This window comes from Lentinula edodes, assembly GCF_021015755.1.
Source record: "Lentinula edodes strain Le(Bin) 0899 ss11 chromosome Unknown C8R40scaffold_72, whole genome shotgun sequence".
In the NCBI taxonomy this organism is placed as follows: domain Eukaryota; kingdom Fungi; phylum Basidiomycota; class Agaricomycetes; order Agaricales; family Omphalotaceae; genus Lentinula; species Lentinula edodes.
Window position 1 is genome coordinate 71,154 of NW_025764378.1, and position 22,000 is coordinate 93,153.

A 22,000-nucleotide genomic window follows, 5' to 3' on the forward strand; every position below is an offset into this window, starting at 1 on the left:
AAAATCGAAATGCATTTCAATTTCTTGCAGAATGTGCCTACTCTACTATGGAAGTGTTAGATTATAGTGTATCAACTGTCGGTGATCATATATATGTACATATTTCTTCATATCTTCTTCTGTGCGGAAACAGTCAAAACCTTGGGAATGTATGGAACATGTTTTGGGCACCTTTTTCGCAAATGGAGGATGATGCTCCAAAATTTCAATGTCACTGTCTGAACTGTCCTCAATTTTAGTTGCCAGGATTTTGGTTGATTTTGGCGATACTTGATCATGCTTCCGTTTCATGGTTGAGGTTGACTTCGTTGCAGAAGTTGCTTGAGCCTGCTTTTGCTTGGAAAACATAGCCTCAATTCCATCCTTCCGTACAGAAATTGGGAGGATGAAACTTGATGACTCCATGCCGATTTTCCCAACTTCTTTTGGTACCTGGTAACTGAAAGAATATAAGCAAGACAAAAAGTCAACGATTTATACACACCATTCCAACGAGGAATCCTTAGTGTATGCACGCGAAACCATTTGGGCCAGATCCTCAGACCAACGTTGTGAAGACGTATCCAGCCATTGGTCTATATCTTTTTGGGTGGAAAGTATAACTGGCTGTCGATCATGGAGCCATGCAAACTCATTTGAAGCTGCAGTTGTTACAATTGAGAATGACCAGAGTGTATCGGTTCTGTCTTAAGAAATCAAAATCATTGATCGAGTATTCGGATGAGGTGATTAATACCGCCCATACCTTGAAGTTCGACAGAATCATATAGTCCTGCAAGCAACAACAGATGCCCACTTTTTGGTTTGGTGAAGTGAGGTATCTTGTCTTTTCCTTTCGAAAGCCACTCATAGTATCTATTGAAAATGATCAATTAAAATGAATGGAACCTACATACATAGCCTTTACCCTTGGCAGACCACCACACATCGTTTTCGGCCTCTCAGACTATTCCACATTCCACCACCTGAAACGAGGTTCTCAGAACGTGCATTTATAGTATTGAGGCTTTTGTCCTCATATTTGGACCAATGGGGTACCAAGCCCCATTTCATCTGGAATTTTAACATCGGTACATGCACAGGGTTCACAGAATTCAACCCACGGTTTGCATAACTAACTGATGGCTTGAGTCTTCTAACGATTCCATACCCAACCTCGACGAGTTTTTCGGACTACTGTGTCTAATCACAGGAGCGAGAGAGCGAGGAGCTATGTTGTATCTTGGTACAAATTGGTCTTGATCAATCCACTCATTAACGGGCAGGTTATATCTATCTAGTTCATGTCGAATCACTTGGGGCTAAAAGTTGTCACATGATCAGCTAGGCTTCGGTTTTGAGTAGCCTCGCTTACTTCTAGTCGCAACGAGAACCGACCACACATACGGGCGTGAGTATAGCGCAGGTGAAAGTGAGAGCGGTAGAAAGGAGTTATTCAGCAGTCATCTTATCAGCTTATTTAGGTCAGGTGAGCACGTATGATGTCGTCTCAATCCCGGCGTCTATCGATAAACAAATTTCTTCTTGATTTCATCGGTCTCTGGATATTGGTATTGATATCATCTTATGCCTCTCTGTACACATTTTCTCAATGTGGCTTGTTGTAGGTCATTGCTAGCGTCTGATCCCTCAAAATTTCGATCCCAGACCTGGGTTGATTCCGCGAGGTTAGAATCCGTCTAAGTTTGGCGGACAACTGCTGATCGTGTACAACAGAAATGCTCGTCCTTCTAGGATCATCCTCAATATCTGAACAGAAGCGTGAAACTCTTCTGAGGAATATTAACAGATTAACACCTCTGGTCACCTCTGTCGACTCTGTCTGGCTTCACCTTGTAAAATGCAATTCCAAGCAGGCCGAGGAAGAATTGTCCAATCCAACATCATCTTCCCGACAAACGCTTGAACGTCTATTGACCTATGGCGATAATCTTAGTCTGCACGATATCTTGGATGATTTTCGTTCTTTGAAGCAAAACGTAGCCTACGTGTTGCCAAGAATTGGAAGTATCTCACCTTGGTCGAGTAAAGCCACAGATATCGCTGCAACGTGTAACCTTTCTGGTCAGGTCGAACGTATCGAACGTGGAATAGCATACGTCTTCACAACTTCTGATGGTTATGCCCTCTCCTTGAATGATATATCCTCATTCTCTCATCTAATACACGACCGAATGATTCAGACTCTTCATCTATCTCTTCCTAATGAAGACCTCCTTTTTGCCCACAACATGCCACGTCCACTACGTGCAGTGGACATCACATCCTCCCCCGCTAAATCTGCCGAAGAGATCTTCAATCAGGCCAATAAAGACCTTGGGCTCGCTCTCTCATCTGACGAGATTGCCTATCTCGTTTCTGCCTTCATATCCGGCCCAGATCCCATAAATCGCAATCCAACGGATGCTGAACTGTTCATGTTCGCTCAGGTGAACTCGGAGCATTGTCGACATAAGATATTTAATGCAAAATGGACATTAGATTCCACAGCGCAGGACCTTTCCCTATTTCAAATGATACGTAACACCGAACGCCTTTCCGGAGATAACACTATATCTGCGTACTCAGACAACGCAGCTGTCTTCAAAGGGTACGTTGCACCTCGATTTAGTGTTTCCAACGACAACGGGCAACACATCTATCAGTCTCATATCGAGGAAATGCCTATTCTTATCAAAGTCGAGACTCATAACCACCCGACTGCGGTTTCCCCCTTCCCTGGTGCGGCTACAGGCTCGGGAGGAGAAATCAGAGATGAGGGGGCTGTCGGACGCGGCTCCAAACCCAAAGCAGGTCTCGCTGGTTTCACTACCTCCAATCTTCTAATTCCCGGCTTCGAACAACCTTGGGAGGAAGATTTTGGCAAACCAAGTCACATTGCAAGTGCCCTGGATATCATGTTAGAAGCCCCCCTAGGTGCGAGCGCGTTCAACAACGAATTTGGTAGGCCCGCTCTAGCCGGTTATTTCCGGACGTTCTGCGAAAAGATTCCTGCCAACAAGAAAGATCAGGAAGGTAGTCAGGTAGAGATACGAGGATATCATAAACCCATTATGATTGCAGGCGGTTATGGGAATGTGCGTACCGTATTCGCCAAAAAATCCCTCATCACTCCAGGAGCAAAGTTGGTTGTACTGGGTGGACCTGGGATGCTCATTGGTCTCGGGGGAGGTGCAGCATCTAGTCAAGTTTCCGGTGCAAGCACTGCTGAGCTCGATTTTGCATCTGTACAGAGAGACAATGCAGAAATGCAAAGGAGATGCCAGCAAGTTATAGATGCCTGTGTAGCTCTCGGCGGTGAAGTGGGAGATGGAAATCCAATCCAGAGTATACATGATGTTGGCGCGGGAGGGTTATCGAACGCCTTACCGGAGCTCGTCCATGATTCTAATCTTGGAGCTACCTTTGAGATTCGGGACGTTCTGATCGCGGACAGCTCTATGTCACCAATGGAAATATGGTGTAACGAGTCACAGGAACGTTATGTCTTAGCACTTCATCCTGAAAAAGTTACACTTTTTGAAGAGTTAGCCAATCGAGAACGATGTCCCTTCGCCATCGTCGGAATCGCTACACAAAACGAAGAGCTCGTGGTAACGGACAGGCTTCTGGGCGAAGATGTGATAAGACTTCATATGGATATGCTTTTTGGAAAACCACCGAAGATACAGAAATCGGATCGTAGTCGGACTTGGGGAGGTGATTTCTTCGATACTAGTTTGGCCAAGTATCTAGCTACTCCGAATTCTGCTGCTGTGGCGACTGCAGTAAATCGGATCCTTCGTCTTCCTTCTGTCGGTTCGAAATCTTTCCTCATTACCATTGGTGACCGCTCAATCACCGGACTCGTCACCCGCGACCAGATGGTTGGACCCTGGCAAGTACCCGTTGCTGACGTTGCTGTTACACGCTCGTCGTATGGTTTTGCTACCGTGTCTGGTGAAGCAATGGCTTTGGGTGAACGTACACCCCTCGCACTGGTCAGCCCTGCTGCTTCTGCTCGTATGGCTGTGGCAGAATCTTTAACTAATCTTGCCGCGGCATGTGTTGGAGAAATATCCAATGTCAAACTAAGTGCGAACTGGATGTGCGCAGCGTCCAAGGAAGGGGAAGGTGCTGGCTTGTATGAGGCTGTTCAGGCTGTTGGGATCGATCTTTGCCCTAAATTAGGTATTGGTATCCCTGTGGGCAAAGATTCTATGTCTATGTCGATGAAATGGAAGGAAGGAAACGAGCAGAAGGATATCAGCTCTCCGCTTTCGCTGATCGTCACCGCATTCGGATGTGTCCAGGATGTCGCTGCAACCTGGACGCCAGTGCTTCAAAGCAACATCGATGAGCCAACGATATTGGTCTTCCTGGACCTCGCACATGGGAAACAGCGGCTAGGTGGATCGGCTCTTGCACAGGTGTTCCGAGAAATCGGGCAAGAATCACCAGACGTAGAGGATGCCTCCGTGCTCAAGGCATTCTTCCAAGCTTGTCAGCAGATGAGGACGAAGGAACCAGAAGTCATTCTAGCCTATCATGATCGGTCAGATGGTGGCTTATTTACCACACTGGCGGAAATGTCATTCGCTGGACGAGTGGGTGTCGAGGTCTCGCTCAACGCACTGAATGACTCTTCGGATCCAATCGCCGCTCTTTTCAACGAAGAATTGGGTGCCGTCGTGCAAGTTCGCCAGTCTCATCTTCCAAAATTGATGAGTGTCTTTCTCGAATCTGGTTTCCCTACTACCTCTATTCACACTTTGGGCCACGTCAACAGTGCAGCCACCGACCAGAGTTTCAAGATCGTTCATGACTCGGAGTCTATATTCAACAGTACTCGACAAGAGTTGCAGCAGATGTGGTCCGAGACGTCATTCAAAATGCAGGAGCTTCGTGACAATCCTATCACAGCCAGAGAGGAATTCGATCTTATTGCGGATCAATCTAATCAAGGCATTTTCTATGATTTAACATTCACTCCCTCTCCACCCCTGAGCGGTCGAGGTACTAGGCCCAAAGTTGCAATCCTTCGAGAGCAAGGAGTTAACGGAATGGTCGAAATGGCATGGTCATTCACCGCCGCAGGCTTCGACGCCATCGACGTACACATGACAGATATCCTTTCGGGTAAACTGAGTTTATCTGGCTTTCACGGACTCGCTGCATGTGGTGGATTCTCTTATGGAGACGTGTTAGGCGCTGGAAAAGGTTGGGCTCATTCTGTCCTACTCAATGCTCAAGCTCGAAAAGAGTTCATTGATTTCTTCACCCGAGTCGATACCTTCACACTCGCTGTCTGCAATGGATGCCAGTTTCTCAGCCATCTTCGGAGTATTATACCTGGTGCACAAGATTGGCCCGATTTCAAGTCCAATCGTAGTGAAAGGTTCGAAGGACGGGTGTCCATGGTTGAGGTCGTAGACACTGTACACACCAGGTCCTCTGTATTCCTTCGCGAAATGTTGGGTTCTAAACTTCCTGTGGCTAATGCCCATGGTGAGGGTAGAGTATCTTTCAGTGATTCAACCCACCAGCAAACGTTCTTGGATCAAAATCTAGTCTGCCTTCAATTCGTTGATTCTAATGGTCGACCAACAGAGGCGTATCCTTTGAATCCAAACGGAAGTCCGGCTGGTATAACAGGCATCCAAACATCCGATGGGCGTGTGCTCGCGTTAATGCCTCATCCCGAGCGAGTGACGATGCTTGAGAGTAACAGTTGGTACCCTCGTTCGTTAAGGGAGCAGTGGAATGGTGTCGGTCCATGGTTCAAACTGTTCCAGAGCGCCAGATCTTGGTGTGACGATCACTAGAGTCCGGGTATGTAGAGAGCTACAGTGTAATATGTTATACGATAATATATCTTGGTGTATGGTACTTTTCTCAATATAAATCTCAAAATGGAGCCATGAGTAACGGGCTATATTGTAGGTGATTAATGTCCTTGAGTATGATATTCACGTCCAAAATACAGTGGCATAACCTGGGCAAAAGCAAATTTCTTCAACGTGCGTAAGGATGGAAATTGTGCTGACCCCGGCTGTGCATTCGCATTGGCCCGGGACCTGCAGCGTTAGTTGTCATCCTTCCGAACGGCATGACCATCCCGGCACCCATGTTGGCTCCTTGACGCATCTGCATCATACCACCTACACCACCCATTCCTGAACCGCCCATCATCGTGGATTGATTCATTCCGCCCGTGGCGCCTATAGGTCCCATTCCTAACCGCATGGCACCGGGGTTCCCCATAGCGTTCATAGCATTCAGAGCGTTTATCCCACCAACCCCTCCCATACCATTCATCCCACCCATCATGTTCATACCGCCTACACCACCCATACCAGCACCGCCACTGGTGCCCATACCACCTCCACTCATCATGCTTGCCATAGGATTGAAGCTTTGCATATTCATACCCATCATGCCCATGGGATTCACGTTCATCATGGGTATTCCGGGCCCCATCATCGGTATCTGACCCATCGACCGCTGAAACATCATGTTCGACATGGGGTTTTGTTGTTGAGGTATAAATGGAATGTTCGTCTGGGACATGCGATTCTCGAAAGAATTGTTGATCGGATTGTTGATGACTGATGAATTGGCATTGGCGTTGCCTGTGTTGCTGCGATTTTGGTCGCGCTGACTCCGAGGTTGAGCCATTTTGACTTCGATCTGCAGGTAAGAACAATACTATTAGTAATGGACATAGAATTGACAGGGCAAGACAACACACCTGCTTTTCATCAAGGACAATGTTCTTACCAACCAACTGGTCTGCATTATTTGCATCCTCGAACGTGACAAACCCGAAGCCTTTTGAACGTCCAGACTCTCTATCTAACATGACAGTCGCATCTACTACTTTTCCGTAGGTCGTGAAAAATTCTTTCATAGAATCGGACGTTGTAGAGGGAGCAAGACCACCAACAAAGTACCGCGTATTACGCAGATGCTCTTCGCGGGGAATTGCACGCTTAGGATCAATCTGAGGCCACGTCGTGTTAGCCACAAGCCGCGACAGGACGAAGGAGACTCACAGCTTTACCGTCGAGAAAATGTTCCCGAGCAGTGACAGTAACGACTGCATTGGGATCCTCAAAAGTCAAAAAAGCAAACCCTCGCGAAGTTCCTGATGGATCTCGCATGATAGTACAAGCATCAACCTTGAAAATGAAGGTGAGATGTTTTAGAAAGACGCGCGCCCTAGGCGCTCAAACAAAATGTAGAAAGCTGCGCTACCTTGCCAAACTGTGAAAAGTAATTTCTTAAACCTTCTGCTCGAAGAAAAAGAAATGGACAAGACGAGATGTGGATTAGCGCTATGTATCGTAGGACGATATGTAAAGAACAATATACCATCTGTTGTGTCCCAATTGAGACCGCCGATAAAGAGTTTGCTAGTGATGTGTGGGATTGAAGAAAGCGCGATGCACCATCGAATCGTAGTCGTAGAGCAGGGTGGAGTAATGAAGCCGAGTGAATGAGATGTGAAATAAGACAGACAGAAAGAGATTGATATCGAAATTAGTATTGAGAATGAATTGGGAAAGAGTGAAGGTATTATCATGATGCCATATGTAGCTGATCTTTCTGTTCATAGAGAGTAACAGCAATTCGTCGCCAATCATACAGTCCGTAAGGGAAACAATAAAGTAGCAGAACTGCTGCAGCAGGTACTCTCGGTTGACATATAACTCGTGTGTGTAGGACGTTTCACGTAGCACAGAGAAAATACTACTCACCCGGCATCGTGCATTTCGGAAGGTTTCTTGCCAAACACCGTATCCGGATCACCGGTTGTTGAATCAATCGTGGCTATAGGTGAAGTTTTTGGTAGTGAAGACAGATGCTGGCGCTGTTGGCGCTCCTGGCTCGGCGTCTGCTGATAGGCTGAAAACTGTTGAGCAATTTGAGCCGAATAAGATAGGGAAGAGTTGCCGTTCTGTGAGGAGCTGGCACTTGGTTTTGCGGGTAAAGATGAGTGCGTTTCGCCTTTAGATGTAGAAGTTGGGGAGCTTTGAGAAGGCTGTAAGGGCTTTGCTTCTGCTTTCGGCGCAGAGGTATCTATAGGAGTTTCTGTCGCGCTCTCTTCTTGGGGAGGTTCAATGAAACCAAAGTCGTTGTCTTCATCACCGTATATATCTGCACATCGATGAGTAGTATCCAGATTGTCGTGGCTTTGCACTAACCGCCGTACAAGTCAGAGTCGAGAGTTGCCTTGGACATTGTCGCACTGTGGTGGTCGTCGTGGTTAGAAAACGGCTAGTCACGAGAATGGCCGTGACAGGACAATCATTGATTTGTCACAGACCTCTAAATTGACTAAATTGAATTGGCGCTTAACGTTATTGAGCACTTTCACCTCCAAATTCCTACATGGCTCCTTCACAGCAGCATCCTTATGTCCGCTCTGGGGAACATCTGAATGAATTTCTACCTGCCTTCTGGCAACGGCAAATTGATGCGGCTGAGCAAGAGACCTCTGATTATAGGCATCCAATATTGCCTCTCGCGCGGATAAAGAAAGTAATGAAGAGTGATCCGGATGTCAAGGTTGGGACGACCTTCTGACCAACTAGCCTTTCTATCTCTGCTGACCACCTTCTTAGATGATTGCTGCTGATGGTACGGGTTTATGTCCCGCACTTAATCGCGTGTTGCGCAAATAAATTTCTTGCTCTGATAGCCCCGATCTTGTTCTGCAAGGCTTGTGAGAGTGAGCGGTGTTCTTATAAATTATACCCTTTAAGTCCTCATAAACAGTAGTATTCATCGAAGAAATTACTGCGCGCGCGTTCATTATCGCGGATTCCAACAAACGACGAACACTTTCGCGCTCAGATATTGCTGCAGCATTGAGCAAGTCTGACCAGTTTGATTTTCTTATTGATATTGTTCCCCGAGATTTACAGAGGAGTGGAGCTGGAGGACCTCGGAAGAATGCTGGACCGAGTGGTCATATTGCCGCTGGTGCAGAAGGAGGAGCCGGAATATCCAGTATTCAAGATGTGCAAGTGCGTGTGCTGTTGTGAGATACTCTTTCCCTTTTTCATAGCTGACATGTCAGTGCGTGACCCTAGTCGTATCGCGATTCCGATACCTCTGTAGCTGGGAAATCGGAAATTGTCGATCAGGTAAGTTCCTTGACTTATGGAACGTTCGAGTACTCGGAATTCATTGTCCTTTAGCTAGATTCTTTGCTCAATGTTCATTCATCAACACCAGACTCATCGACGACGTTTTCATAGTTATAGTATGTTATTTCAGTATCTTTGTTCTTTCGAATTTTGTACATTTGAAAACCACATACGCTTTGACTTCAATGACAATGTCGCATGCTTGGATGAGTACATGCATACAGCTCAGCGAGCTTTGAGATATGTTCATTGAAACGGTCTGAAGTCTATCACCGGCCAATACTCGGGTATTCAAATGATAAATACATAGGCTGAGAAACGGAACAGAAGGTAGCAACCCATAACAGCGATTTCGCTTATAACATAATATGACCGCGTACAATACCACATACATACTTCTTCCCGTCCTCATTATCTCTCTCCCGAGTACCCAGCTGTTGCTGGTCGTCATTCCTTTGGATGTAGGTCATTCAAATTTTAACAACAGACGGATATTGACCCCAATTGCAGATCAGGTTGCTGTGCTCGCTTATAATCCGAAAGCCCGGATGGCTTTTCTCAACCGTCGGACGACGGTAATGACTACGTCCAGCTCGAATTCCGGCCATCCTGCCAGCTCCAGCGCCAGCCTCGGAATTCCTTCCAGCACTGGCAATTCGAATAACAGTCTCTACAGTTCCCAGCGCGGCCAATTCCACTCCAATTCTATCATGAAACGAGTCTCCACTATGTTCACTCCAAAAAAGAAATCGTCACAAGACACCTCATCCGTCTTCGGTATTGGGCATGAAGCATCGAACTTGAGCAAACAGAGTCGGAAGAAAGACAAGTCTTCGAAGTCACGTCGCGATTCGGTCCGCTCTTTCAGAGCTTCTTCAGAATCAGATTTGGAGGATTTAGAGGAAATTCGCCAACCTAATGACCTTGGTCCACCTGCCCCGTCCATTTATTCTGCCGTTCGTGAAGAAGACGAAGAGCATCCAACTTTTTCCACGCCGAAAAAACAGGTCCCAGAGCAGCAGAAAAGACTACGACGGTTCTCAATACAATCTCTACAGTCTCTGCTCTCTGCTCAGCCCTCGCAACAAGCACACTCCGCCTCGTCGATGAAACGTCGTTCCATATCTCATTCCATACACTCCTCATTACATTCCAAAAATTCATCTCTTCATTCCGAAAGTTATGCTCATTCCCTGCATTCTTTATCGCAATCTTTACTCGAGGAGGAGGCCGAGCTCATCGAGGGCCCGAAATTTCAAACAGCTACGAAGGCAACGATAGTTTCGGCTATTTGGGCAGGACCGACGAGGGCAAGTTCCGTACCAAATCTTGGTTCCTTCATCCCAGCGACACCTCCGCCGTTCACTCTCAGTATAAGAAGGAAGCCTCCCCCGCGTCTCGGCTTGAGGGAGCTTCCGGTTGAAATTATAGCCCATGTCTTCAAGCTATTACCGCGAAGACTACTTCTAGGCCTCGCGCCACTTTCCAAAAACTTTTCTCAGGCAGCACAGCTGGTCATATATGAGACGCTCGATCTCAGGAACATCTCCTCTTCTCGGCAAGACGAGCTGGACATCTTGTTGACCAAGAGGCAGGATTTAACAGAGATAACCCGAGAACTGATATGTGACGATCGTCCATCATTATATCACCCTAGCTTTCCTTCAGCTCTTATTTTGGCTCACATGACACACCTCACCACTCTCACTCTTCCATCCTTTTCCCTTGACCTCATGCAACATCATACTGCGTTCGGCCTTCGTTCTGTCACTTTCCTCAACACGGACTTCACCTCGACGGAAAAGGTAGAATTATTAACCTGGCTTGATGGCCAGGTCAACATCACAACATTAAGCTTACCCAGGCTGTTCGATAGTCCTCCCGCTGCGGATTTGGACCATGATGGAACACTCGAACGCGAGGTATCCCATTCACCGGTCTTTCTCTCTACGTCTTCACCCAGTCATCTCAACAATCATTTCTCTTCGCCCCCCTCACCGCGTAACTCTCTACTAGTCTCCGCTCAACCTTCTCCTACACTCGCAACCCCAACACCCTTTCAAATTCCGTTACCCCCGTCGCCGGGCCTTATGTCCCTTTCCAACAGCAACTTGTCATCAGAATTGATCACACTATGCACATCATCGACCCTTCTCCCCCATCTTGGAATTGTGCGTGCCCCACCCTCCATTCTTCAGCTTCTTGCCCCTTCACGAGCACGCACTTTGAGAAAAGTCGGTATAAACATCAACGACACTCTCGTAGGTGGCTTGCGTCCTGCGGAACTGGTCGGGTTTCTAAAAGCTTCCCAAGGACAACCTGCATCGTCTGACGAATCTGAGGACGAGGAAATATCAGAAGTTGACGGCGGTCTCGAGGAGCTTTACTTAAATTTCGGGAGAAACGTAGATCGGAGGACCGTTGAGAAAGTCCTCAGTGCAGCGGGCGCCGCTTTGGGAGGCTTTTCGTCGTCCAAGACTGTTGAAAGAGGGAGGGTCCGTGAAGAGAAAGATGTGGAAAGCAGTGCAAACTCACAGAATATACAGGAGGATTACCATCCTCCCGGCTTGCAGAGCCTCGAGATAGCGATTCCTTGGAATGGACCTAGGACGGAAGAGGTCAGTTGGATTCATAAGTCTTGTACCTCATTTCACTGAAGACCTGGGCAGATGTTATACAAGACCATTCATTCTATACTTCCGAGATATCGAGCTCTGTATACGCTTGTGATGCGTTTATCCAGCCCATTACCGTCTGATGAATTAGCATCTTCAGAACCGCAAGTGTCTGCTACTGTAAGAAATGTTCAACTTCTTTCACAGTTGATTTACTAATCCATCCGTGTAGACTGTAGAGGAGTCATTGCGCCCACTATCGAACCCACTTCCTGCTGTGCAAGTAAATGGACAACCTGATGCTGATCAGACCTTAGAAGATGTCAAGTCAGATGAAACCGATGCTTTACTTTCCCCAACCGATACAAATGAGAACAGCGTGGACTCTGAACATTATCGTGTCAATCAGCGACATAGTTATGCCAGTAGTAGCCAAATATCTCTAGCTTCCGGTGGGACTGCACCTTCCGCTGGATCAATAGTCTCATTGACAATGTTTCCGAATCCTCCTTCATCACTCATACCTATCCCTCGGACTTCTACTCCAACAAACAATGGGACAGAGACAGCTCTGGGGTCTCCTAAATCTGCTATATCATTCTATTCCACTCCAAATCGGACATCAGAATCACCAACACTCCCTTCTTCGCCTACGCCTTCTACGGCGAAATCGAAGAACTTTCTTGGTCGTCTGCCCAGTCTCAAAAAGCGCGGGAAGAGAGCGGACACTGATCCTCTCCCACCACTTCCTAGAATCACTACACAACTCACCCCGAGTGGGAGGTCTGCGACACTTCCTATACCTATACCCGTATCACCCATATCACCTCGCACACCTACTATCGCCACACCTACTATTATCACACCTATTCCGCCTTCCACAGATATACCAGTCACAATGTCTACGATACCCAATACACCCACCACTCCAAGGATGCCTTCTACACCCTCTACTCCCCGCTGCTCTCAATTTGTTCAAACACAACCTCGAACAGCGGTCTCGACAACAGACCGCTGGGATGATGACTTACCCACGCAACGTTGGGAAACCCGAAGGGTATCATCTATGACTACCTCCGCTCTTTCCGTGTCGAGCTCCATACGAGGCGTGGACTGGAACCACGGCAACAGCAATGGAAACGGATCAGAAAATAGCGGGCCTTCCAGTCCGCGAACTCCAGTTCCCGATACGCCGACGATGGTTCTCACCGACAGCGAGAAAAAACATGTGAGGATGTGGATCAGGCAATGTCCGACACTGCGACGAGTCGTTTTTATTTCTGGTGCCGAATGGGGTTTGTAACTACACAAGGTCGGAATGATGATTTGTATTGGGTGGAAATCGGTACTAGCATTCTCCAATTACTACTACATATTTAACGATGGATAATCTCTCTCATGTTTCTGCGAAAACTATACGGGTACAAAGGAGGAACAAATGAGGAATCATGAGATTTGGGTTGACTGGTTCGCCATACAACTGGTCTAGCATCATGCATGTGTATTTTTTATCTGTGCTTGATTGCAATCCCAGTTTTGGGGGCCTTTGAAATTTTTTGAAACTGGACATGAGTCTTGATCTGGAGCTACCTGGAGTCAGGATTTGATTTATTGGCATACAGAAGGAAGAAAAATAGCCTGGTGGAGTTCATAGAGGGGATTGCTTTAGGCCTAGAAGAAAACTGTCTGCAGACGGCTGCAGTCGACTAGAGTCGACTTTTCCATGAGGCCCGACTGGGGACGTGGAATAACGGTTAAGCGCTGATCAGGTGATCGCTTTTTGAGATTGTAAAATGTAATGCAAGTTTGCAACGTTTCAAAGTTACTGGCTCTTCCTGGTACCGTTTGGCGCGATGCACTCCTTCTTCACCCGTATAAATAACGTCTCTGCTCTCCTCTCGTCATGTACCATGGCGCTCCTGGCAGCGATCACCATAGCCTCATTGCTTCAAGAGGCGATATATCCACCGCAAATCAATGGTCAAATCAGTATGAAGCCCGTGAAGGTGTTCAATGCTAAAACACCTCGGCAAAGACGCAAACAGGAAATGGGCTTCCTTAATTTTAACATGACTGCAGGTGCGCACATTCAAGAATTCTACATGAACAATTTCTCAAAAACGTGATTGGTGACAGATCTTACACCGTTGTTTACGTGGAATACGAAGCAACTCTTCCTCTCATTGGAGGCAGAGTACGAGAACGCTCAAGGGGTCAGGTCGATGCTACTCTTGCTCCTTACATATCTCTTGATGTTAATCTAATAGGTCAACAACACTATCGTACTGTGGGACCGTATCGTCCGTCGCCCGGAAGATGCTCGCGTGAACGTCGTCGGGGCAAAAAATAAATACGCGTTCAAAGAAATCGGAGGAAAGGGCTTTAGTAAAGGGTGTGCAACTTTTGGATTCTCCGTTTTGCTTTCGTTCAAACTTTTTCCCTCGTTAGTGCCGCCGGTACTGCCTCCTACGCATTGAAGTACAACCTGATGCCCTACGTGGGGATGCTCCGCTATGGAGAAGCGGCAAGGCTATCTGATGTGTCATTCGACGTGAGGGAGGAGCTTTGATGGTGTTCTCTGCTAGTCCACTGGTGTTAAATTATCTATCAAATGCTTCATACCGAGGACGTATCAATTTCTGTGAGACCCTCACCCCTCCTTTGATTGCCAGAACGCACTTTCTCTCTCAACCTGCTAGCTGGATCGAAACTCATGTATCATCTAAAGTGAACGCCCCATGGCTAGATTGTCAATTTCTTCACTTTCAAATGTGTCTGCATGTTCAAATAAAAAAGATTCTTACCTCTTAATACATAGTAAACCTAAGGCATAAGATCCCAAATGACCTTAAGTAAAGTGGTGGTAGCATATACATAGGCTCGGGGTAAGCGCCTTTTCCACGTGCCCAGTTAATCGTGGTAGTGAGCGCACACAGCCTTGACCAAGTTTCATCTCCCTAATCTATTCGCGTCTCGTCCTCTTTAAAAGCCTATATCATTCAGCCCACACATCCATGAAAAAGTTCTTTGGCACATCTTCGAAATCAAAAACTAAGGGGATCAATTACACTGACGACGCTACGCCACCTAACACACCTGGCTTGCAGACACCCATACACTCTGCCCATGCTGTCTACCAGCAACAACCAGCGCAGCCTGGGAATTTCCGAAACATCCACAGCGGCTTTCTCCCTTCAAGACCAAGTTCTGTCTTCGATCCAGACCAGTCGTTAGAGGATTTGGCATATGAACCGCCTCCGCCCATCCCGGTGTCCCGTACTTCCTCTGTTGGATCAATTCAAGGTGCTTTACCGGCTGGCCATCTTCCACCGGGTGCTTCGCCTCCCAACAGCAACAACCCCTCATCTCCGTCAATACCTCCTGCCAATAATTCAGCCACCATACGGAAGAAACAGCCCCCGAGAGACAACCCCGGTGGTTCTGTTCCAACTCCCAAACAGGCTCCAGGTGTCCACGGTATACTGAAAGCTCTAGAGCCTACAGGGCCTATACCTCATTTGCCTCCTGCTCCTCAGCACAATCATCAGTATAATCCATCTTCCTCCGATCTCCATCATATACCTCCCTCTGGCCGAGATACGCCCTCATCATACATGCAACATAATAATTCAGATGATCCTCAGCACAAAGACAAGTCACTTAAATGGTCATTGTTTAGCCGGAACAATTCTCATGTGGACGATGTGAAGGACAAGGATCGGCGGAGAGAGGAAAAGACTGTGCTGTCTGCTAGAGAGCAAGAGGCTAGACCCCAAGAGAAGGAGATTAGAGAAGAAAAAGAACGGCATTGGCAGTTTGTTGACCGCGAAGATAGGAAGGATCGGGAACCATTACGAAAAGAAGAAAGAACTGTGGACAGAGATCGGGAAAGTGCGGAATTGACTCGAATGATAGGTTGGAGATTTCATTTACTTTCATATATGCTCTCAATATCTTATCCTCAAATCGGGCAGGCTACCTGACAGCTACAGCCTCAGAAGATTGGGCTCTTGTCCTGGAAGTTTGCGACCGAGCTTCATCCAATGAGGCAAATGCCAAAGAGGCAGTCAAAGCACTGAGGAGGGAATTCAAGTGCGTGTATCCATTCGCTGACGATGATATCAGATCTCTAATACTTCACCTCCCTTTAGATACGGTCCTCCTGCTGCTCAACTCTCAGCAGCTCGACTTCTGGCGATAATGCTAAGAAATTCTTCAGATGTATTCATCGCGCAATGCACGACACGCAAGTTTCTCGACACCTTGGAGGATTTGGTAACAAATACCGGCGGAGGACCTTTCAGTCAGTCTTCGTCATTGTCGATCTCTCTGAGCTTTATCTCATCGGTCTGCCTGCACTCTTGTGCTCAGGTTCGGGTAAAGGTACATCACCAGTCGTCCGAGAACGAGTGATGGATGTTTTAGCTGCTGCAGCGTACGCTAGTAGTTCCAGTGAGTACTCATTCACGTCTCCCCTTCTTTGTCCTTCCACTCTGCTTGCCTTCACCGTACAACCGCGAGCGGTGCATTTGAGCTATCAAAGAATCTTGGGCGGTGTGTGTCTTCCGTGATACAAACGATTACGCGGCAGGGTCGATATCGCGCCCCGACGGACACGATGGAGCATTTGTGCCTCGTCATTGGAGTTTATATGAATCTGGCAGTGTTTCACTTTGCTCGGAACGCTCAATTCTGAACTGCTCTGGCGTCGTTAAAGGATTACCCTTGATGTCTTTGCCTCGCGACCAAGATTGAGTCAGAGTGATATGTGTCATTCCACTTTTCATTCTGTACTTCCATAGGCTATAGTACGCCCCGTGGGCAGCCCCGCTTTTTCATCATTTGCTTCCGTCTCTTTTCTCTCCACCAGCAAGCAAAGCTTTTTATCATTCTTCCATGCTCCGTAGTGGACAAAGATCTCAGACGCTGACAATCTTTTCTTCGTTTCTCCCCAATCCTTTCACTCCACCATTCTCTCATCTTAACTCATGCCTCTTCGAAAATCGAAATCCTTTTCATCAAAACACAATGCAACTGTAACGACATCTGCCCCACCGTTTGATTTGCCACCACCCCTAATTTCCCCAATCCCCAAACTAAATCGGTCGCATGCAAAACACCCATCTTTTCGATCCGCCTTGCGGTCCATTCTGGGTTTGAATCGGACAAAAACAATCGCAAATCTCGACTCTGCTGATTTGGATGCTAAATTTATTCATAATTCGACAACCGCATCCTCTGCGTCCCATGTTGTGTCATGGCGAAAACATACGATGACTTATTCTTCTTCAATGCATGATTCTCCCCGTCCTTATCGATGTATGGAACCTCCCGACGTTCTACCTATCATTAATATTGGTTTCGATGATTCAATTAACTATACTGATGTGGCTCATGAACATGAACACTCCACCACGTCTTCCACGACAACATCTTCTCGGTCTACGACGACAACGACTGATCCTACCTCTATTGATGCTGAATCAAATGTCCCATCTTTTGATTTGTCGCACACAGAAAAGGATGCAGGCTTCCGAGGTTTGTGGAAAAAGGTTAAGCCTGCAGATAAACCTGATGAGGTGAGCAGACTAATGAAAAATATCTGATGGCTGCTCATGGTGCGCAGGGTTTCCCTTTCGAGAATGATGATGCGATGTTCAATCCTCCTGCTGTCAGTGGCAATGGACGTGGCTCTTACTATGAAAACACTCCACCTTCTGCTGCGGTACAGTACGAGTCGACAAACGACAAACCTACTACAGAACCCAAAAAGGAGCGAAGCGATAGAGACCGTGAAGGACGACACAAAGATCGCGAACACCGCGAACACCGTGAGCACCGTGAGCACCGTGAGCGTGACAAGGACCGGGATCGAGAGCATCGTCATAAAGATCGGGAACACAAAGAGAAAAAATCTTCAAAAAACCGTATCATCCCTTTGGAAGAAGACATTCGACGTTTATTCCAGGAATGTAAGATTGGTCTTGGGAATGCGAGTCTGTTGAGTCAAGCATGTGTTCACGCGAAGGTTGAAGAACTCAAGAAAGGAGAAGTTATCAAAGTATGTGTCCTTCTGTCATGCCAATCGAAGTCATTTATTGATGTCATTGTCTTTTACAGGAATTCCGTCTGAAGTGTCTTTCATCCCAGGAACTCATCGCTGCACAGATTCCTTGGGCAACTGCAGGCGCAGAGCGCTCGAGAAAGGAGAAGGAGCGGGAAAAGGCGCTACTCTACGGAGAAAACAACGATTCGAGTCGGAGATCCAGGGACAGAAATCGAGACCGGTCGATTTCTCAGCTCGCAGACGCAGCTGGTATCCCAGCAACAGACTTCCCTATAGACGAACAGACTACCGAAGAGCAGCTTCTTGCTGCATTGCTCGAAGCTAATGGAGAACTACTTGCGGCACTGGGGCAGTACGATGATGTAGAAAGGGTTGCGATGGAGAGGAAGGCTGAGGAAAAGAGTCGAAAAGAAGTTAGAATGGATCGAAGGGTCGGTTCTATTCTTCAACTGATGTCTATCTCAACCTGATCTCTCTTGACTAGGCCATTGCAACGCTTGAACAGCAACAGCAGCTGGAAGAAACCGCAGCTATCTCAGGTGCTGGTGCTGGTGGAAGTACTGTCCATTTAACAAGCTCTCGTTCACCTTCACCTGCCTCCTATCGCGGTTCGCGTCCTTCGTCTATGGTCATGCAGCATCCTCTTCCTCAACATCCACACTCCCTGCTTACACACCCAGCTCAACAACAACTACAGCATCATCTTCCTGCTCAGAATTCTTTTTCCAGTCACAGTCCCGAAGTTCCTGGAACGACCCTCGCGCCTCCGCGCGCTCCTCCTCATGGCCCAAGGAGTCCTGCATCTGGGCATGGACATGGACATACGAGGACAGGATCGTCTGGCTTTCCCCCGTCGAGGACCCCGAGTCCAAATACACCTAGTATGGACCATTCCAGCTCAGGTACAGGGACTGGGGAAAGCGTCGGAGGCTCTGCACTAGATGTGGTTCGTGACAGAGATCTAGTGGATGGATTCAATAGCTTGCATGTTGATAAAGGCAGAGCTGCTTGGGCCGGGAGAATCCCAGTGGATGATAGTAGCGACGAAGAAGTTCTAACCCCAATCAAGCCTAGTGCTAAAGCGCTTGGAAAGAGACGCGTAGAAGTTAATGACGCTACAGAGAGTGAGTCTTTGCTATTGTTTTGTGTGGTGGTGGTCTCGTATCTAATGTTTGTTGAATAGATTCGTTCAACCCAGACGACATTTACTACGACCAACCCCGAGACTTGGGCTTGTCTGATCCTTATAACCCTTATGCCTCAGACGGTGACATACCTATACCTTCAGGCGAAGGAGGGTATAACTCGGATTCCGACGATTCCGAGTCGGCCTACTATCCTAACGGTCGACCACGGTCGAGGAATAACGGGCTTTTGCACAATTTGCATCACCCACCGGTGCATTTTGTGTATGATGCTGCTGCAGAGCGGACGCAGCAGAGGATAAAGAAGATGGAGCTGGAGAATCAGATGGAAAAGTCGATGGAGATTGGAGGTGTTCATTGAGCGATCCGATCGTGAATTGCATTGTCTTCTTATCCGTGTGTATGTACTCATAGCCTTGTACCGATTCTCCAATCGAGGTCCTGGTCCAAGGATGGATATGAATGGATGGATTGTTGTGGAAACGAGCGCGGCGCCCAACGTTATTTCGACATGTACTTAAAACGAATTATTTATTGCTTGTCTTCACTTGTAGAGTGCATACATTCATTATTGCATCCATTGGTTCATCATGAAACTGTTTAGGATAGTATACATACTTATGGAAAGATAGTCTCAGTTCCAACTGAAGAGTTGAATGTTGAACGTTGAACGGTGAAGCGGAGTCAAGTTTCGGAACCGTCGTGATTAAAATTAATCCAGCAATGAATCCAGAACTTTAGTCTGTTTCGACTGAGTGATTATATCCTTCACAGATTACCCTTTCTTATTTTCACACAATATATATATGTACAAAGTCCAAATCTACGAATGCTAGTATCACGACATACCCTCCAGCACCTTTAAATGAGCCATCCCGCACGCACCGATCTTCCAGTCCTTCACCAGACGATATTTTCGTGGATCTCCACATCCAGAAACAGCGCAGATTGCAGGCGGTCGTATTTCGGTCAAAGGGAGAGGAGCTGAATTTTCTGGAGGAAGGAATGCAGCTGGGATAGCTAAAGAGAACTGCACACGCCTTTCTTGGGATGGGCTTTCTACGACAGACACGGGGGCAAGTGCAACGTCATTAGGCGATGGAGAAAGGGTAGTTTTATCCGGCTCTACCGACGGTTGTTGTTGAGCTAGCACATTGCCTGCATCTGCCATTTTTGTATCTCCCGTATCTCCCTCAGTTTTTTCCCCGATAGGTTGGTCCTGTGAAAGGGGCTTTGCAACGGTCGTAGAGATTTCTGTGGGTACAAGGACGGTTGTGGAAACCCATCTGAACATCGGTATCATTGGAGCCTGCATTCCTTTAGAACGATCAATCCCCCCTATGCTTCCATCCGGCGCATCTCCTACCTCTCCTTCGACTTCATTTCCGCCCTCAACGCCCTCCTCACCCTCCCCTTCCTGCCCATCAACCTCCATAGCATCACCTTCCGCGTCAACCTCTGCCTCTCCACCCTCTTCATCGACGACTGCACGGGGACGTCCTCGACGACCACCTCTACCACGGGCACCACCGCGAGCTCCGCCTCGTTTACCTCCCCGATTACCCGTCGACGAGCTTATCACCGGAGCAGGTGGTACGGATGAACCCGCGGAGTGGGCTTGAGACGGACCTCCAGCGCGTTTAGTTCGTGGACGGCTTTGTTTCTTGAGAAGACGATTGATTGTCTCGAGCTGTGGGGGACATTATATCTACTCAACGTCCAAAATAACGAGAGACAAATAGATACCTTCTCATCCTCGAGTCTCTTCTCTGAAAGATTCTTTCGCTTTCTCGCATTCTCTTCTCTGCGGAGAGCGAGTTCGGTCTCATTCAAGACTTTCTTCTTCTTGCTTGTATTTCCTTGAACAGACTGAGCCGCTAGATCTGAGTCTGGACTTGGGCATGATTCGCAGTTCAGAATCAAGAGTGAAAAATTCTTACCGAGCGCAATATGGGAAGAATCCATGACGCTAGCCAAAACAGCTTGTCGCGTAGTCATTGAGCGCGATTTTGAACGTCCTTGAAGAGTGTGGGCAGTGACAGAAGAGTTGTCCACGCTAACTTGCATGTCATCGTCCTCTTCATCCTCTTCGTCTTCCACTAGTTCAGATTCACCGTCCTCGGATTCAATTTCAGAAGAAGAGGATTCCATATCTGCTATATTACTGAGACGAGATGTGTATCGATGACAATAAGGAGGAATATACCTTGGATCCTGCGTCTACCTCTAACGGCTGCACTCCGCTTGGCTACTGCTCTACGGCTAGGTGTCACTTTCTGTTCCTCAGGAACGGGAGTAGCGGTATTGGACGTTGAGCTAGCAGGAACTATAGGTAGCTTAAGCTTGATCTTTAGTCGAGGTTTGAGTGGAGACCGGGGCACATCATCATCCTCGCCGTCAGAGTCAACTTCCGCAACTGGAACGGATTTTATTTCATCTATTTCAGAATGTGAGAAATTTCAAGCGATTAGGATACCAGCGTCCGTATCGTATCACCTTCAGAAAGCTGAGTATGACATCTGGCAATTAATAAAGGGTTGTAGAGCAAATTATTAACAATACCTCGCCCTCCACATCGACGTCTTCTTCTTCATCGCCGTCGGCATCAGCGTCAGCTTCTTCCTCTTCAGAGACCGACATTTCTTCATCCTCTTCGTCCTCGGATTCCACTACAGCCTTTGCCTTACCAGGCTTACCTCTACTTTTAGCCGAGGAATCAGTCTTGGTATTTCGGGCCTGTTTCTCTGCTGCTGCTGCCTTTTGCCTTTGAGCTGCAGATTCACTACGCAATCTTCTCATTTCTTCCAGGTCTTCTTCCTCAAGTCCAAAGTTCCAGCTGCTGTTATCAGTGGTAGGCGCGTGGTAAACGGTTACAGCTTCGTTGTCACTTTCACTGGAAAACGACGCGTGGTCGTCGAGGGGTTCTTCTTGTGCACCAGGTTTAAACCTTGGTGTTCGGCCAGAAGACGGGAAAGAATTGAATAGACTCGAAACTTCATCGGTTCTTTGGCTGTCCATCTGATGTTACCGTTATGGTGT

At 47.4% G+C, this 22,000-nt stretch overlaps 9 protein-coding genes across 9 annotated transcripts; 5 read left to right on the top strand and 4 right to left on the bottom strand.

The window, feature by feature from the left end:
- Positions 1-107: 107 nt before the first annotated feature.
- On the bottom strand, positions 108-1,491 carry C8R40DRAFT_1275280 (uncharacterized protein; the record flags this gene model as incomplete). The annotated part of the gene is made up of 7 exons (XM_046234112.1): positions 1,355-1,491; positions 1,104-1,301; positions 908-1,053; positions 746-855; positions 485-686; positions 172-439; positions 108-140 (listed from the first exon to the last, which is right to left on the bottom strand). The coding sequence occupies exons 1-7, from the start codon at positions 1,382-1,384 to the stop codon at positions 108-110; spliced, it is 987 nt and encodes a 328-aa protein (XP_046079401.1). The 5' UTR covers positions 1,385-1,491.
- C8R40DRAFT_846115 (phosphoribosylformylglycinamidin) lies at positions 1,383-5,934 on the top strand. Its single transcript, XM_046236430.1, has 3 exons — positions 1,383-1,463; positions 1,527-1,550; positions 1,608-5,934. Exon 3 carries the CDS (start codon positions 1,719-1,721, stop codon positions 5,802-5,804), a length of 4,086 nt encoding a protein of 1,361 aa, XP_046079402.1. The 5' UTR covers positions 1,383-1,463; positions 1,527-1,550; positions 1,608-1,718; the 3' UTR covers positions 5,805-5,934.
- On the bottom strand, positions 5,900-7,649 carry C8R40DRAFT_845610 (uncharacterized protein). Its single transcript, XM_046236429.1, has 5 exons — positions 7,354-7,649; positions 7,237-7,271; positions 7,035-7,160; positions 6,731-6,982; positions 5,900-6,669 (listed from the first exon to the last, which is right to left on the bottom strand). Exons 1-5 carry the CDS (start codon positions 7,562-7,564, stop codon positions 5,995-5,997), a joined length of 1,299 nt encoding a protein of 432 aa, XP_046079403.1. The 5' UTR covers positions 7,565-7,649; the 3' UTR covers positions 5,900-5,994.
- An 86-nt stretch (positions 7,650-7,735) lies between these two features.
- Positions 7,736-8,223, bottom strand: C8R40DRAFT_1177946 (uncharacterized protein; the record flags this gene model as incomplete). Its single annotated transcript, XM_046232768.1, has 2 exons — positions 7,736-8,139; positions 8,187-8,223. The coding sequence occupies 2 exons, from the start codon at positions 8,221-8,223 to the stop codon at positions 7,736-7,738; spliced, it is 441 nt and encodes a 146-aa protein (XP_046079404.1).
- A 150-nt stretch (positions 8,224-8,373) lies between these two features.
- Positions 8,374-9,245, top strand: C8R40DRAFT_1177947 (histone-fold-containing protein; the record flags this gene model as incomplete). Its single annotated transcript, XM_046232769.1, has 6 exons — positions 8,374-8,550; positions 8,607-8,622; positions 8,684-8,713; positions 8,764-9,011; positions 9,078-9,131; positions 9,186-9,245. 6 exons carry the CDS (start codon positions 8,374-8,376, stop codon positions 9,243-9,245), a joined length of 585 nt encoding a protein of 194 aa, XP_046079405.1.
- Positions 9,246-9,373: 128 nt separating this feature from the next.
- On the top strand, positions 9,374-13,327 carry C8R40DRAFT_845459 (uncharacterized protein). Its single transcript, XM_046236425.1, has 3 exons — positions 9,374-11,752; positions 11,804-11,929; positions 11,982-13,327. The coding sequence occupies exons 1-3, from the start codon at positions 9,503-9,505 to the stop codon at positions 13,050-13,052; spliced, it is 3,447 nt and encodes a 1,148-aa protein (XP_046079406.1). The 5' UTR covers positions 9,374-9,502; the 3' UTR covers positions 13,053-13,327.
- A 158-nt stretch (positions 13,328-13,485) lies between these two features.
- C8R40DRAFT_845486 (signal peptidase 22kDa subunit) lies at positions 13,486-14,585 on the top strand. Its single transcript, XM_046236426.1, has 4 exons — positions 13,486-13,828; positions 13,886-13,962; positions 14,017-14,141; positions 14,198-14,585. The coding sequence occupies exons 1-4, from the start codon at positions 13,603-13,605 to the stop codon at positions 14,316-14,318; spliced, it is 549 nt and encodes a 182-aa protein (XP_046079407.1). The 5' UTR covers positions 13,486-13,602; the 3' UTR covers positions 14,319-14,585.
- A 48-nt stretch (positions 14,586-14,633) lies between these two features.
- On the top strand, positions 14,634-19,602 carry C8R40DRAFT_1135412 (uncharacterized protein). Its single transcript, XM_046229346.1, has 9 exons — positions 14,634-15,664; positions 15,724-15,841; positions 15,901-16,052; positions 16,121-16,201; positions 17,267-17,328; positions 17,376-17,810; positions 17,870-18,247; positions 18,301-18,940; positions 19,000-19,602. Exons 1-9 carry the CDS (start codon positions 14,764-14,766, stop codon positions 19,320-19,322), a joined length of 3,090 nt encoding a protein of 1,029 aa, XP_046079408.1. The 5' UTR covers positions 14,634-14,763; the 3' UTR covers positions 19,323-19,602.
- Positions 19,603-19,702: 100 nt separating this feature from the next.
- Positions 19,703-21,296, bottom strand: C8R40DRAFT_846167 (PAPA-1-like conserved region-domain-containing protein). The gene is made up of 5 exons (XM_046236431.1): positions 21,168-21,296; positions 20,708-21,114; positions 20,328-20,651; positions 20,095-20,270; positions 19,703-20,016 (listed from the first exon to the last, which is right to left on the bottom strand). Exons 2-5 carry the CDS (start codon positions 21,110-21,112, stop codon positions 19,800-19,802), a joined length of 1,122 nt encoding a protein of 373 aa, XP_046079409.1. The 5' UTR covers positions 21,113-21,114; positions 21,168-21,296; the 3' UTR covers positions 19,703-19,799.
- Between the last annotated feature and the right edge of the window lie 704 nt (positions 21,297-22,000).